At 36.4% G+C, this 17,640-nt stretch overlaps 1 protein-coding gene across 3 annotated transcripts in view; it reads right to left on the bottom strand.

The window, feature by feature from the left end:
- Nucleotides 1-17,640, bottom strand: part of KIDINS220 (kinase D interacting substrate 220) — a 97,656-nt gene that overhangs the window by 56,611 nt on the left and 23,405 nt on the right. For all 3 annotated transcript variants that reach the window (XM_079941173.1, XM_079941171.1, XM_079941172.1), the window contains exons 8-17: nt 17,057-17,254; nt 15,261-15,359; nt 13,240-13,338; nt 11,852-11,950; nt 8,983-9,160; nt 6,104-6,268; nt 4,221-4,400; nt 3,268-3,433; nt 1,251-1,402; nt 799-1,088 (exon numbers count right to left, since the gene is read on the bottom strand). In XM_079941173.1, coding sequence (XP_079797299.1) covers nt 799-1,088; nt 1,251-1,402; nt 3,268-3,433; nt 4,221-4,400; nt 6,104-6,268; nt 8,983-9,160; nt 11,852-11,950; nt 13,240-13,338; nt 15,261-15,359; nt 17,057-17,254 — 1,626 coding nt within the window. The remainder of the gene's footprint in view (nt 1-798; nt 1,089-1,250; nt 1,403-3,267; nt 3,434-4,220; nt 4,401-6,103; nt 6,269-8,982; nt 9,161-11,851; nt 11,951-13,239; nt 13,339-15,260; nt 15,360-17,056; nt 17,255-17,640) is intronic.

Genomic DNA, 17,640 nt, shown 5'->3' with positions numbered 1-17,640 from the left:
AGGATACAAAGCACTGAAATCTGAGAAGGTTAAGCACATTTCTTAAAAAGCCTGACAGAAAGTCAGCTAAAGGAAGAAAAGAAATCTAATGTCCTCACTGCCAGCTGTGGTTCCGCTTAAAACTGTAGCAAGTGCTTCACCTAAATTAGAGCATTTATTACAATAAGGTAGACACTGTCATATCCATTTTAAAAGGACAGACTTGGCTGAGTGACTTACTTGCTGAGATCACATGCTCTGAATGTCAGAAGACATATTTGAATGCAAATCCAAATAATCTAAATACCACACTACATTTGACCCCCAATGGCACGTGACCTTGATCAAAGTAAGGGGCTGCAGGTAACTGTATAAAGCCCTTTTCTGTTCTAAAAGTATGTTCCTATCTTATATGTTTTGGTGGTTCAATCTGCTTACTCTACCAGGCTCTAGGGCAACCTATATTATTAGGTAGTAATTACCAGCTGTGGAATAATCTGCAACCTTTTGAGTATCTTATAAAAGTCTGTTTTATAAAAATACGTTATTTTTGTAACTTTTCCCACTTCACATATGTATTTTCATAGGAAAAATCTAGAGTAAAACTAAAAACAAATGCAACGCTTTAACACTCCCTAAAGCCCCATGGTCATGGGGAGCATATTCACATTAGGATTATTTTCTGCATGGCTTGTGGGATCTTAGTTCCCCCCGAACAGGGATTGAACTCCGGCCCTCGGCAGTGACAGCATGAAGTCCTAACCACTGGACCACCAGGAACCTCCCAGGATTATTTTCTAAGAAGCAGGGAGTGCTTACTTTCATGAATCCTTCACTTTTCAATTTGTGCAGTTTGGAGGCAGCATTATGGAGGCGTTTCCTTTGAGAATTCAGGAGAGAGTCCAGCACCTGCCACCACGTACGACAATTCAGCACAAAGGCCAATCCCACTATCGACGCAACTGATATGAGGACAGCATTCACTGTCAGATGCTTTGGGTCAACTCTGAATATAGCCAGAAGAGTAATTCCAGCAATAATGCAGCCAAAGATAAAAAGGAAGATGACAAAAGATGGGAGACAACACGTTTTTTTCCATTTATTTTTACCTGTAATACAACAAATGGTTTTAACATGTCAAGCATCCAGAAAATCTCAATCATTACGGTGACAGCATATAACAAATCTGATGTTCAACTCACGTTTTCATGCACTGCATCCATCCCATCCTCAAGCCCTACATACACACAAAGAAGAGAAGGAGGTCCTACCCTGCGTATCTTCAGTCTTGAATACTCGGAAAAGCCTGGTTGCCAAAAAGCCAAACTCTCTTTCACAAGCATCCGAGAGGGTGGCAATCATTTCAGCCATTGATGTTTCTCCACCTACACTGGACAACCTATTGTAATCTGTAAACAAAAACCTTGGGGAAAGGGGAAAGAAAATGTTACTCAGCTATCTAAAGAAACGATTTCAACATATGTTATCTCTATCATTTAGCCTGTATTTCTTCATGTCTCTTTCAAAAGGTTGCTTTTAAAATTCTAAGGAGGGAAAACAACTTGTAATTAGGTATCTTCCATTTCTAACATCTTATATACTTTTCTCAGGAAAAGGCAATAAGAAAAGTTAAATGTAGTAGACTTATATGAAGTAATTCTGACTAAAGGCAGAAAGGGAAAAAGATTATGACAGCTTAGCCAAGGAATCAGACATCTCAACAGATCTCATGATACAACGATTAAAATGATTAAAAGGTGACACCCCAGGGCTTCCCTGGTGGCGCAGTGGTTGAGAGTCCACCTGCCAATGCAGGGGACACGGGTTCGTGCCGTGGTCCGGGAAGATCCCACATGCCGCGGAGCGGCTGGGCCTGTGAGCCATGGCCGCTGAGCCTGCGCGTCCAGAGCCTGTGCTCCGCAACAGGAGAGGCCACAACAGTGAGGGGCCCGCGTACCGCAAAAAAAAAAAAAGGTGACACCCCGTATCAGCCAAAAAAAGCTGCACAAAGAAAAGTTTTCTAAGCATCAACTGAAGAGATTAAAACCTTGAGAAAATATTATAATAATTAAGAATTGAATGCCATTTAAAAACTCAAGCTTTAGAATGTTTTATTTATAGCTTAAACATCTACCAGGGATTTAGAAAGAAGCTATAAAATATTCATTTCACAGTTGTTCCCCAAAGTAACTGAATTATTCGTATTTTGAGTCTCTGAATGGATATTATTTCTGCATTAGTTCCTTTCTTCCCTTCTACCCCTAAACTAAACTCTCATCTCAATCCTGTAGATAGGCATTGCTTTCAAAATACAATCTAGGATCACACTGTAATATGTATCTGCATGCTATTTTAATTGTTCTAATTTTTAAAAAAAATACCATCTCATTAATTTAAAGTGCTTCTATTTTATATAAAAATATCTTCTCCAATTCTTTTATTACACTCCGCATATTTTCTTTTTACGCTTTTCATTTTAACTTCTCATTTTAAATCCTTTTCTTAATACTCCTATATGTCAATTATTTGTAAGCTTTCATCTTCCTCTCTTATAGTTTTGATGTCTTATCTGGTTTGGCCTATTTACTTTCAGCTTAACTTAAACATATTTTATCTTATAATAATTTTTAAATTCTTAATCTTTTAGTGCATATTTAATTATTTTACTAATTTCTATTGAATTCCTTTTGCTTTCAGTTCTCTAAACTTTTTTTTTTTTCATTTTACTTGCCTCTGGAGCCCTCTAGCCTTCCTTTACTCTTTGACTTACATGTTTCTCATCTTTTCTGAACTGTTTTCTCATACATTTCCTATTTGATATTAAAAATAATTTTAGAGGAGTGGGTAAATATATTTCCACAGGTGAGGAAAGAGCAGCTCAGAGCGCAAGCTGAATTGCCAAAGTTACACCCTGATGTAAACAGATGCCAAGACTCCTTTCACTCTTTTCAAATAGACCAGCACTCTTTTCAAATTTGTCCAAAGGATGACAACAGGTGTCATAAGGGGGGAACATGGGTTTATGCTCAAATAAAATTTGGTAAATCAAAGTTAACTTGATTTCTTTATGAAAAGGTGTCTCTGATCCTTTAATGTACAAGAGGGAGCTATAATATGAAGTGTTTCCCACACAGATTTGACCAGGGAGTATTTGTTTGCTTTACTTCTCACATTAAAAAGTTTAAGGGACCAATGTTTTTTTGGAATATACATTGAGAAATGATGCATTATAAACTTTTACTTGCTTCATCTTATTAAAAGTTACTTCTGTCAAAGGGACCAACTCACCTCACAGGTAAAGCTTTAGTGGTTTGCTCTGGCAATTCAGGCGGATTCACAAACATCAATTTGAGGAGGAGCTCCAAATACCCAATATGTCTTGCCAATCTAGTACTGAGGACCCAGGCCCAATTCCAATTCTCTCCTTCCCTTCGTCCACCAAAGTAAACGACAACTGAAATTCACGGTTTAAAACAAAATTATCCAGAACAATCATTAGTCAAGCAGCCTCTTTTCTCCAAACAGTCAAGTATCAAGTAGTAACAGGCAGACTTACATAGTTTTCATGGTCCCATTCCATTTCCTAACTACTCCTCAAAGAATTACTCAATTAATTAACCTCCCCCAACATACATCAGGTATGTGAAAAATGGAAAGTAAGCTGACTAAAATATGACATAAGAAACACAATCAGAAAGATAATGCCTTAAACAGAAACATAACCCTTAGCTCAGATTCAAACGTAAAGACTGGTTTTATCACTACTTGCAAATGCTGAAGTTACCAGTAGTTCCTCCAAAGGTAAATCTATTTCCTTTCTTGCAACTGAAGACACTCGCGAGAACAGGGATTATATATATTTATTACTTTGCTTTTAGATAAAATAAAAATTACAGGCATGGTCAAAATGATCAAGAGCACGTCATGACAGCTATAAAAACTTATTTTTAAAAAAGGACTTAAATATAAATAATTAATTAACATATAAAAGGGAAAGTATAATAAATAAAAGTTCTGCTTCAATATTAACAAGTAGTGCACTAGTTTTTAAAGCTGTACCAGCCAGGCTGGGAACAATGTTCCTCTAGGCCAACTTACAAAATAGCAAAAAATCAATTTTCTCACCTAATTATGAAAATCTCTTACAGACTTTAGGAGAAAGATATAGATACAATTTTAAGTAAAACAATGAGTTTTGACATTCTCTACATTTTTGAAAAAGACAAAAGGCAAAGACTTACTAAAAAATATATATAAGAGAGCCAAGAAGCTCAATGACACGGCTATTCCAAGATTTGGGTCAATCGTAAAAGCAAACAATAAACCAAGGCCTCCACAAAGGAGCAGGGTCAGAAATACTATAAGCCATGAAAACTGAAAAAGAGGTTCAATCTGTTGTCCTGCAAAGGTTTTCATTTCATCTGAAAGAGAATTTAATATGAAAACATTATTTGTTTTATTTAAGAAATACAACTTCAAACATTTTGAAAATTTCACATTTTCAATATAAACATTTACTGAGCACTTACCAAGTCCCTAGATAGAATGCTGGTACTTAACCATTTTAACCAACGTTCTCTTCTGATAAGAATCTCATTCCCTAGGGGTACCTGTACCCTTGACCCTTGTCCTACCCACTCTCTTGCTTCCTACTGAAAATGCACAAAATCCTCTTTCATATATTCCCATCTGTTAAGATTTTGATATTTATTCTTGTGGTTTGTATCACACAATCAACAAGGTACTGTTTCCAGATATAAAACTAAAAACTATTTTTCTGTTATGTGTCTTCAAACTATTATACCTAGCTATAGCACCACCATTCCTCCCCGCTCCTCCTCACCCCTTCTCCCTCCAATTACATTTGAGGATCACTGCTCTTAAAGGTGTGTGCTCAGTCCAGATGAGCCCTGAACAAGGCATTCTTACTACTAAACTTAGCAAGAATTTTATAGGCAATACTGACACCTGTCCTTGAAGAACGAGTGAGATTTTGCCAAACTAAAGGAGTGGGGCTTAGCGGGGAGGTGGGGGACCTGTCCAGGAAGCTCCTAGTAGAGGAGGCCACTCAGGAAGGGTCTAGTGGGCCCGCGTGGGCGCAGAGAGCCCCTACGCCTACAGCCCTGAGCACACACGGGGGGGCAGTCCCGGCAGGGGTGCTCACGCAAACTGACAGTCTGTGAAGGACCTGGGTAGGACAGTTATAAACAGCACTCACAGGGAATGTGCTACGAAGGGGTTTTAAGTATGCTATAACACAGCTGGATCTCTGTTTTAGAAAGAGAACTCAAATAACGGTGTAGGGATCAACCACATACCCATACATAAAACTCTATTCTACCATACGACCCAGCAATCCCACTACTGGGCATATACCCTGAGAAAACCATAATTCAAAAAGAGTCATGTACCAAAATGTTCATTGCAGCTCTATTTACAATAGCCAGGACATGGAAGCAACCTAAGTGTCCATCAACAGATGAATGGATAAAGAAGATGTAGCACATATATACAATGGAATATTACTCAGCCATAGAAATGAAATTGAGTTATTTTTAGTGAGGTGGATGGACCTAGACTCTGTCATACAGAGTGAAGTTAAGTCAGAAAGAGAAAAACAAATACCATATGCTAACACATATATATGGAATCTAAGAAAGAAAAAAAAAAAGGTCATGAAGAACCTAGGGGCAAGACACAGACCTACTAGAGAATGGACTTGAGGATATGGGGAGGGGTAAGGGTAAGCTGTGACAAAGTGAGAGAGTGGCATGGACGTATATACACTACCAAACGTAAAACAGATAGCTAGCAGGAAGCAGCCGCATAGCACAGGGAGATCAGCTCGGTGCTTTGTGACCACCTAGACGGGTGGGATAGGGACGGTGGGAGGGAGGGAGACGCAAGAGGGAAGAGATATGTATATTTATAACTGATATGTATATGTATAACATATGTATAACTGATTCACTTTGTTATAAAGCAGAAACTAACACACCATTGTAAAGCAATTATACTCCAATAAAGATGTTTAAAAAAAAAAAACTCCATTCTTCTTTACTTAAAAAAACAAAAATACACAAGAGAAAACTTTGTTATATATGCAGACTTTTTACAAACATACCTTCTAGTTTCTTGAGCAAGAAGGATTTCCCACTTCCCCACTGTGCATACAGCCCCACACAAATGGGCGGCTGCATGGTAGGTTCACTGAGAATATCTGCCAGGGCACTGCTATACAAATCGTAACCAAGCATGTCACCATCTGTTTCCGTAGGAGACAAGTGTCCTGTAATTATAAACACATCATATCCTTGCATTAAAGACATTACTATTAAAAAGTAGCATGAATTTTCATTTATTAATTGTTTACTTAATTGAGGAAAAACACTTATTTTAAATGGTTAGACCTGTGTAAAAATAGGTTCAGAGGTGCTTAAGTTAATACCATATTTCATAAAACTTAAGATACCTACTAATTATAAGATGCATCATTATTATGTACGACTAAGAAAGAAAAAGTGCTGCCAATTTATGACACGATGCTTTCTTACCCATCAATTATAAGACATATTCCAACTTCAGGGATGCTAAAATGTGGAGTAAAGTAGATTTTACAATTGATAAAATGATTAAAACAATAACTAGTCCTTCAGAATCATTTTAATATGTATAATACCTATATAAAGAATGCTATGTTAGTGAAAATCGTAATAGATAACCAGAGAAAACGAGACATTCTATGGTTCCAGACAGAAAGGTTCAATAACTTAAAAAGAGCAATTCTCCCCCACATTAATCTACCACTTTAAGGCAATTCCAATAATAATATTCCATGAGGGTATTTTGAAAAGCTGAAAAGCAAGAAGAACATGTAAAAATAGCTATGAAAAATAATTTAAAGACTACCAAAAAGTAGCTGTCTTTGAAGAAGAATCAAAATACATTCTAAAGCTACAATAATTACAACATCACAGAACTCACACAGGATATTAACATGTGGCATTTCAAATCAGTGGGGAAAGGATGAATTAGTTAAGTGGTATTGGGAGAAGTAAGCCATCCATTTTTTTAAATAAAATTAAAACTCTGCATCTCATACTTTAACAAAAATAAGTTTCTGAAACATTAAAAAATTAAATGTAAAGAGTAAAACTATAAAAGCACTAGAAGAAAATATAAGAGAAAAAACTATAAAAATCTTTGTGTGGAAAAGGCCTTTCTTTCTCAATATAATACTAAAGCCAGAACTGCAGGAAAAGACCAACAAGTAAACTACAAATTTATATAACTATTGGATGGGGAATTAAAAAACCCCAACACCATAAACAAAGAATAAGCACGGGAGAGAGATACAATATATAGGCTGGATCCAGGATCAATATCCTTAAAGACACAAAAATCAATTTTTAAATAATTTTAAAAACTCAAGAAAAAAGACAGCAAAGGATACAAAGAGGAAAATAGCAAAAATGCAAATAGCCTATGAACATATTAAAAGATCTCAATCTCACTAATAATTTTACAATGCCAATTACAATGAAATTTTTTCTTATTGATCTGATTAGAAAGCTTAAGGAAGCTGGAAATATCCAGTTTTAGCAAGGTTGCAGGAAACTGCACTATCATACATGGTCTAAGGAAGGAGAAATTGTTACAACCATTTTGGAAAGTCTATCAAAACTGAACATCCACTGACTTGCCAGTTCTACTTCTGGGAGTTTATTCCAAGAAAATAATCCTAAAAATAAGAGTTAACAGATATACGTACAAAAAAGATGTTCACTTCAGCACTAGCTTTTAACAGCAAAACAAACCAAATATTCATCAATAAAGAACTGAATGTACTATTAGAACTTAGAATGAAAGATTGTGCAACAATTAAAATATGGTATAGTTCATTATTTAAAACTTTTATATTATGGTATCTCAAGTTTTTTAAGGCTATATACATAGTATAAAACATTTTTAGAAATGTAAAGAAAATCTTGGCAAGTCATTCAAACAATTACAAATTAGGAGATAAAGGACGATAGGAAATTTGAACTTTCTACTGTATTCGTGTTTTAATTCCTAAAATTTAATGTGTGCATTATTATCAACAGAAAAAAATATTTTAAAATATAACTCATAATGTTGAACAGAATCATACTTGCTTATGTAAGTAAACAGCTAAACTGGAAGGTGGCAGGATTCTACTATCTCCTGTTGGTTTCTGGGACTAACATGTCTGTTTTTTAACTCTAGTAGAAAACTGTTCCGTATTTCAAAAGACCACATGTGAATGATTACATTCTCATGTGCATCCTTTACAAGCAAAAACTATTTTAGTACAACATTCAAGGCATTATGTGCTAGATGTTATGGAGGATACAAGAAGAAAGAATCCCTGCCCTGAATAACTTGGAATCTGGAAGGGAGAAAATTCTAAAAGAAATAAGGGAGAAAATTTTAAAAGAAACAAAATAAAAGGCCATATGTAATAAGTATTAAAAAAGGAAATATAAACACAAATGCTTAAGTATTCAAATGAGGCAAAAATTGTATCTGGTTAGGCAGATCAGTTAAAACGTCACTGAGAACAAGACAACTGACTCCAGCCTTGGAGAGAGATGATTTTAACAAGAACGTTCATTGGGATGGAGAGGACACAGCACAAGCAAAGGTAGAGAGCCACACTCTGAAAACAGAGTGCATTTTGATAAAAGCACAAAGAATACCTGAGAGAATAACAGGGGGAAGAGAGTTTTAGAAAAGTAGGCTAGATTTCTAGAAGTCTTAAAAGCTGATTGTTGACTCTGAATGTACTTAATGTGAATGCTACAATATAATGCAAAACAGCTTTAGACAGGGAAAAGTTATTTTTCTACAGTAAAGTAATAACTTTCTTAACTTTTATAATCTTCAGTTAAGTGAGAAATGCAAAACTGCTGGAAGTCTCTTAATTTTTTCATAGACATTCATTTCTTAAAAGCCCAGTTAGGTACAAAACCCAATACTTACTGGCTCCAAATATTTGAGTTAAAATACTTTTCTGATGGCTACAGTCAATGTTGTAGGGAGTCTCGCCTGCTTTGTTGGGCCTATAAAGTAACCGTCCATCTTTGGGATTTCTTAAAAGAAGTTCTGCCAGTTTCCGACTCCTCCCACGAATAGCAATATGCAAAGGAGTGTCTCCTTTCTGTAAAATAGTGGCAGGAAACTTGAACTTTCACATTTCTTACATATAGTACATACAGAGTAACAATTTTCATGCTTCTATAAAATAACAGAAAATCCGAACTTTTCATATTTTTCATATAGAATGTATAAATAATATGAATTTTTATCTCTGTAACCTCCCCACAATTTCTTTCTCTAGTTCCTTCCCTAGCTTTTCTCAGGTATTATTTCTCCCACAGCCTTCTAGAACGAAAGAGGACAAGCAACAGGCTTTTTCCTTGCGGCTCCTCCCAGGCCCTGGATCCACCTCCATCACAGGTTAGTAACCATCTATCATCCAGATACTTACTGTCCACAGATGTCAACCACCTTCCTCAACTGATTTATATTCTATTTCACAACGTGGTCTCCATTTGTCTAGACAGCTTCCCAATCCATGCTGATATTCCACTAGCACAAGCGACCTCGTCCTTCCTCACGCCCTTTGTCACCATTATGTTAGTTCCCTACATTCTCTTCCTCAGAGTCCTCTATGCTGAATCCATCCTTCTCTGGCTACTACAACTTCTTCCGTTCTCCTCAGCTTTCACGGCTCCCTAACATCAACCTGCCTTCTTCCCTTATTAGAATCTCCATCATATTAGTATTCGCATCCAACACTAAGGAAAGAAAACTAATACGTAAAAAAAAAAACAAATTCAGTCCGCAAGGTGTTCTCCACTTTTTACTTCACAAACATCTCTCTTAAAGACAATGACCCACAAGTTAACAAATGAAATTCTCAGTTCTCACCCACTCACTTCCTGTGGCTTCTACAGCACAACCTTATCGTGATTTTGAATCTCCTCTTCTGCCTCAGGTCTACTTCTTCCTTTTCTAGATTCCCTTCCTACATCCTAAATATGGCAGAAAAGCTACGTATCGAGCTCACTATATAGTAAGGCACTGAGCTGGATAATTTGGGGGATATGGAGATGATAGACAAAACAGTCCATGGCCTTAACTAAGTTACAATGTAACAGGAGGAGACTGGATAAACATGCACTTTCGTAAAACAAACTAGAATGTGACACACGCTGTAAGGAAAGTTTGACCTCAGCTTCCATCTTTCTTCCAAACTGATGATCTTAGTCACTTCCATGCAGCTCTCATCTCTTGGTAACTAACTGTGAAATTCCTATCACCAGCCTTGATTTCTGGCCCAAATTCAAGCCCTATTGGTCACGGCCTCCTGAACGTCTTAGCCTTCAAACTAACCACATCTAAACTGAATTTCACCATCTTATTTCTCCACCTGAACTCCATTTCTTATCCCCAAACATGTGAGAAGGAAGAATATCATCAGTGGCATTTCAGCCAGACACAAAATTTCTGAAAATGCAGAGAAGACATCAACACACCCTGCCTGTTTATGCTGAAGATAAACAGAGATTGGTGATGGGCCAGGTAAAAATAACATTAATCTTTATTCTTAAATTTTTTTTATGTAATCCTTTATGAAGAGCCAGGTTCAAGACTTTTACAAGTTTGTATTCCAAATTCGAGCAGGACAGCACCTTATTCATCCTTTGTAAGTATGTGTGAACGAATGCACATTCACTCCAAGAACATTCCAGATATCACGTGTGCTTCTCAGCAAGTATGGGCTGACTTAAGACAAAGCACACACAACAGGGTCCGAGACAGGGCACCTTAAAGGGCACGTAGTCCAGTGGGGTTCCCTTTTGCAAATTAGGGGACCAGTGCCAGAAAGTAGTCAACAGCAGAATGAGAAAAACAGGCAATACAGAAGTTTTCTAGAAAGTTAAGTACATTCAATTTCAACAACTTCTCTTTGACTTTATGCCCTCACTTTTAAGATTAAAATTTTTCTTTATATTTTCTTTCTTTTATATTAATATGATATTAATATACATTAATATATATACCATATATAAATACATTAATATGGTAATAATAGGTAGGAGGCTTTTCTGTGTTTTTTTTAATAATGTTTCTTGATAAAATAAAAGGCAAATAGATATAAATTCTGTGTTTTTTGTTTAATTGCCTCACGAATAATAAAAAGATAAGCTTCAATCTATTATGGATTAGGAGAGCCCAAATCATATTATATATTCAGAGGGAAAAATTTATATTTCTTAGTTCATACAGAAATAACTTCTTTTCTGTGAGGAAATCAATTTGAAGTAGAGAAAGAAACCTGCTTAAAATGTAGACCAACTAAAACCAGGAATCAATTCTATATGAAATATTAAGCAATTGAGAGTTAAATTTATTATGGAAAATATGAACATTCCTCTAAAAGGATTAAGGCAAGGACACATGGTAGAACATCTCTCCTGCTGGTGAACGTGAATGCCAGTCTCCTTTGAGAGTCTATCTTCTCCAGCCCCTTTTGGATTCTTTCTTCCTGTTTCTCTGAACAAGCTCCACACCTGATGACATCCTCCTTGCATGGTGGTCAATGCGCCTTGCCATAACTGATCTGAGCCATAGAGGGAACCTCTGAAGCAGCTGCTTTGCTGCATACTGAGCCCGCCCACTCCTCAGCATGCTCTCAGAACAGCCAAGAAGATCTCACAGCATCCAAATCCCACACAAATAGCCCCAGCAAGTAATCTCTCAGACCCCCATTAAACCCACCGGATATACAGTCAGTCTACCTATAGCCCTCAAAAAAAACTGCTCTCTACACAGATGTTTTTACCTTATCTACGGCAGATACTTTAGCTCCTTTATCCAGCAGCAGCTCTACTACTTCTATATTTCTCATCTTGGTAGCCTTTATAAGAGGTGTTTCACCATCCTGTGGGCACAGATAAGAAAGTTTGCCAGATTAATACCTTTACTCCTAAATCTTTAAAGTCACATAAACACACGTGTCAAGAATTCAAATATCTGACCAGTCTATATTGAAAATGTTCTCAAGGAAACATAGTTGGAAAAACTAACAAGTGCTTTTCCTTTCATAACCAATCACTTGTATCAAAATACTTTTATATCACTCAACAGAGCAAGAGATGTGCCCCACTACTTATCAGCCGCTTCTGCCCCTCACCACTGTCTTTCCCCAGGCCCACCGCTGACACCTGCGCCACCTCCTCCAGAGGCTGCTTCCCGTTCTGACCACCTCACCCAAGTAGCCCACTACCTAGCCTGTCAATGTCCAGACAAGCCAGCGTCTAGATCTGTCAGATGTTGTCACCAGCGCCTCTGTGCTTCTAAGGAAGGACCTGTGTACAACAGGGAAACAACCTGATACGAGCAGTATGCCTTTGGGAAACCTTAAAAGAGTTTACAATTGCTTTCAAAATCAAATTAATAGAAATAAGAAGAGACCAGAGTTCAGCACTGAATTAGGAAAAAGCAAAATCTGGTCAGAAGCCACGTGTGGTCACAGTAGCTGACACAAAGGTCTAAAAGAAAAAGAAACAAGATTCCAAGGAGCCACCACCTGCAAAGCAGAAGGTATCCCAGGAGAAGCTCTGCCCCAGGGCACTGAGGTTACCATCACTGGTTCAGAAGATGCTGCTCCAAATCTCTAACGGATGAAATAGGATTGTCTTACGGGTGATTCCGTAAGTTTGCTTTATTCATTCCTGCCATTTCAATCCAGAACTCCAAATATATTTTCCTCATGGACAACTATCACATGTAAAGCCAAATATAATCACTAAAGTCTTATACAGTTTTATACTTTCCACATGATTTGAGTAAAATAGACTAAAAGTGGTTGGTTTGGGGAACCAATAACCACACACAATGATATTTTAAAAGGAAATGTGTTCTGCATTCCAAACAACAGGAGCATAAAATAATTCTGGGGAAATGATCTGTCCACAATTTATGAAGAGCTGATACTGTACTTTCTGATTAAAATAAATTAAATAACAATTAAAATAAATTACACATTGCATTTTGCTGTGAATACACAACTCCTGAAAGGATATAAACTTACTCCTCAATTTAATACAGAACATTTCCAGTTAAATCAGTATAATTCTAATATCAAACAACTGTAAAAAATTGAAAAAAATAAGCAGTACTAACATTCAGCACTAGGTATTGCTAAGAGAACAGAAATGTCGTTTATACCTTTGTGCATATTTCAGTGTCAGGATTGCACTGTAAGATATCTCTCACCATCGTTGCATTTCCTTTCTCAACAGCCCAATACAAAGCAGTTTTATTGTCCTGCATAATAAAAAAATCAACAACCACTTCATATAAGATATAATATTAAAAACTTCTATTTGTAAATATAAAACATTATTAACATTCCTATTAAAGCATTAATATATCTTACCAAGAAGCAGCATGGTAGAAAATAACATTAATCCTTATTCTATCTTGCATTTACTTGTAAGAAATTCTTTATGAAAGAAGCCTAAGAAAACTTAATACTTCTTGACTGAGAAAGCAGCAACCCCACATAGTTGATAAGGGAAACTATGCTTTTGGAAAGCAAACAGGTTTCAGGACCCTGCACTATGTTGGAAGTCATCAGTACCTGAGCTCTGTATCCTGTGATAAGTCACATAAATACTCTGACTTTCGGCTTTTGGCTTTTCATCTGCCCAATCTTTTCAAAAGATAATGCATAAGAGTGTACTACACAAACATATGGTGAATTGTTTTTTTACCATGTTTAGCTTTCTTAATCTCTATACTGCACCTATATACTGATCTTCATCAGATCCTTTAAAATCCTATCTAGTTCAAAAACCAAAAACAGATCCATGTGGACTTTGAATGCAGAGGTAGAGAACAAAAACACTGACTAAAACACAGGAAAACAAAATTGACAGACACAAAGGAGATCGGTAAAAGTCTAAATAGATGATCCAGTCACCAACTTTTAGTGAAAATATGATTTTATCCCGAAAGACAGTGAATGACTCTCTGCCGCTGCCACATTAATTTTCCGACACCAAGATTTCCCCAATGCAGTTCCCTTCTCAACACTGTACACTAGTTTCCAGCCTCTCTGGCACTACGTCCCTTTCTTTTCTCTATCTCCCATCCCACCCTCCCCGCCATCCTGCTGACAAGCTGATTTATTCACCAATAAGGAATACAGTCTTTCACTTTCCCTTCTTACTAAATTTTCTCATCCCATTATTCCACTATCCTTGCCTGAACTACCGAGCCTTCCTTCTCTCTCCCTATCTAACCCACCTTTTAAACTTAGCTCAAATTCTACCTTCCCTTAAAAGCTCTCCTTACTGCCCACTTTCCCCACCTCAAGACTCTTACATTTGAACCTTTCACTAGGCAATCATATACTATCTTATACCAAAAGTGGCAACACTTTTTATGTTTACATAAAAACATAAGAATAAATATAAACAAAACAAACTAAAACCTTCCTAACTAAAACACATGTTTCTTCAGGCAAGGGACCCATGTTAAGACCCTCATGGCATTTGGCATAATATTTATCAGTTTGATTCAAAAGTGGATTTGGATACAAGCTAAATACAAGGGAAAAAACTGAGCAGAAATGTAGACTCTCCAACCACAAAACAGGCTGTTCAGTACAGTTTTTTTTAATCTAAAGCTCTTGACATATTGGATATATTCTCAACTTTAGGGAAGCTTTTCCCTAAAATAAATAACCTTTACAGCTCTGTGAGCTATGACTGCCTTAAGCAAAATCCATAGGCACTACCAAGTGGTCCTGGGAAAGGCTAGCAAATGGGGGAAAAGGAGAAGAAAGATGAAACAACAGGAACACAAGAACAATACATGGATGAAGAAGACAAAACAGAGGAAACACATACTAAAGAAAATAAGTCCCATACACTCAAAGTGCCACCAACTGCCTCGGTATCATAAACTACTCATGTCAGAACTGAATATATTTAGACATTAGTAAGGGAGGTGTATTTGAAAAACATGAACTTCTTTATGCTTTACTTCTATCTAAATCTAACTGGACATCAATACAGAAATTCCATAATAATGGCAGTGAAACTTAATAATACAGGCATCCATTAAACGTACTAGGATTTATATGTTTGTCTCCATAGGAAAACTGGAAGAATGACATTATGATCAGCCAACATATACAAACAATTATACTAAGATAACAACAGCCCTGTAATCACACACACCTGTCCTCTAATGTCTATATCAGCATATTTTTGAAGAAGTGCTCGAACAATTTCCACATGACCACCTCTGACAGCACCAATTAAAACAGTATCTCCACTCTAAAAAGACAAAAAAAAAAACCAAGGTGAATTGATGATGGAACAAAAAACACTGTTTTCAAGTTAAAATTAGTCATGTATTAATTTAACAGATTTTTTCTGAAAATTTCTTGGAAAAAATTCTCTCTAAATAACAGAAAGTTAACTAATATTAATACCTGATATTAATAACCTTCAGAATAAGGGACAGAAGACTTTATACCTCAAAATGAGAACATTTATACCTGAAATTCCACGACGAAAGTTTAGAAAGATAAGTCACCCAGAACAATAAGCCATTCTATTTGAAGGTAACCAACCTCCCATTACAGATGTAAATTAAATAAAATGACACAGTGGCTGTCAATGAACCAGAGGAACATTTGGAAATTACATAATACAAATCCCTTGGAATAATGCTATACGACAAAAGCCATGGATTCTAAAAAGAAGGGAGCTATAAAGCTAGAGCCATCTGTGGGTTTATAACCACATTTAGTTAAGGGAGAAGGTTGGTTCCCAGAACAGCATCTATATTCTATCAATTTGGCATTACAGGCCAACAGTGCACAAGACTCACTCCCCAGTACAAGGCTTAGATGAAGTTCACTACCTCATAAGGACATCTCTGCCCTGAAATTATATCCACCAAGCAATAATCATTATTAATTATATCTTCCCCTAGTTCAAATACTGTAAATGGCCTTTTTTTTTAACTGCTAAATTACAAATCAGTTGTATGAGTTTGGGCTGGGTGATTCCATAAGCTGCAGCTCGTCTCAATCCTAAGTGGGCCCCAGGGGGCTCTACAGCAAGAGGCAGGTCCTCGAGGATCATTAAGTCTAGCACCATGATGTAGTACCTTAACTACTACATTAAAAGTGTAAATAAACCATGGCAGACACATTTTAGTTGAGAATATTAGCATTAATGTGGGTTCAGACTAGTAAATTAATAAAAGGTTATAAATATTTCATTGCTTACGATGTGTCATGCACTGTTCTAGGCACTAGGAAATAAGAAAGACAAGGTCCCAGCTCTGAGAGAATTTATAGCCTAGAGGAGACTAACAGACAACATACAATAAACACAAATAAGAAATCAGATAAATGTAATGCAAATAAAATACAGTGATTTGATAGAAAGTGACTGGGTAGCTACTTTGGCTTGGGTAGTCTTGAGAAATCAGGACTAATGTGTAGGATTTGGTGCTTTAACAACAGGATATATAGATGCTGGTACCACTTACTGAGAGGGAGAAGACTGAGGGAAAAGCAGGTGTGGGATGAAACAAACAAGACACCTGTTTTGCTGTAAGTTAAGAAGCCCATTAGACATTCAAGTGGACAGTTCAAGTTGAGCTGGACAGACAAGTGTAGACTTCCGAGAAGAGGTGAGAACAAGAGATACCAATTTGAAAATTCTAGGTGTAAGGGTGGGAGACTTGAAGCCTTGGAACAATGAATAACAACAGCCATGAACAACACCTATAGTTAGGATGGTTTCAAGATCACATTTTCAATAACAGCATTATTTCTGAAAAATTTAGAAGAACACTTCCACAAAGATTGGAAAGTTTTAACTTATTAGTTCTAAAGGCAGAAATAAAACATCTTAAATGTATGTCATGCAGGAAGAATCTTGAAAGGTGGTGAGAAGTTAAGGTAACCTTCCATCAATGTCACCACTGAAAGACAAATTCTAAATAGATAACCTACCCTATCAGGTATGTTCACATATGTTCCAGCATCAAGTAGATCCTGTACAATTTCTGTATGTCCCTCCTTTGATGCAATCATCAAAGCTGTATTTCCATCCTTATCGGTTAAATTTACATTTGGATTCCTCTTCAAAATTTCTTTTACTGACTGTGTGTAGCCTCCTTTTACTGCCACAATAAGTGCAGTCATTGAATTCTACAAATCAAACAACACCCAAGAAATTAGTACTTTCAGAAAACATATAATTTATTCTATAGTCAAAAAACTGATGTTTTCAAATAGGTGGCCTATTATTAACAGTTATTTCTGATAATAAAATGCCAATATAAATAACCAGAAACAGACCAAAAGTGGCCAGAAGCATATTTTCCATTTTTGAAGATACATTAATTCTCTTCGGTCAATAGGACTGTTACGACATTCAATTCTTTAAATGATAATCCAAAATTGGAGTCATTTACAATGAACAAACCCTCTCACTAAAAGTATTGACATATAAAATAGCTGACAGGATGATTCAAAATTAAACACATTCTAAGTTAAATAATCCAAAGTAAGAATCAATCAGACTTCAAAGAATT

The sequence above is a fragment of the Stenella coeruleoalba genome, assembly GCF_951394435.1.
Source record: "Stenella coeruleoalba genome assembly, chromosome: 13".
Lineage (NCBI taxonomy): Eukaryota > Metazoa > Chordata > Mammalia > Artiodactyla > Delphinidae > Stenella > Stenella coeruleoalba.
Note: the sequence above shows the minus strand (reverse complement) of the source record. Positions and strands in the feature narration are given on the sequence as shown.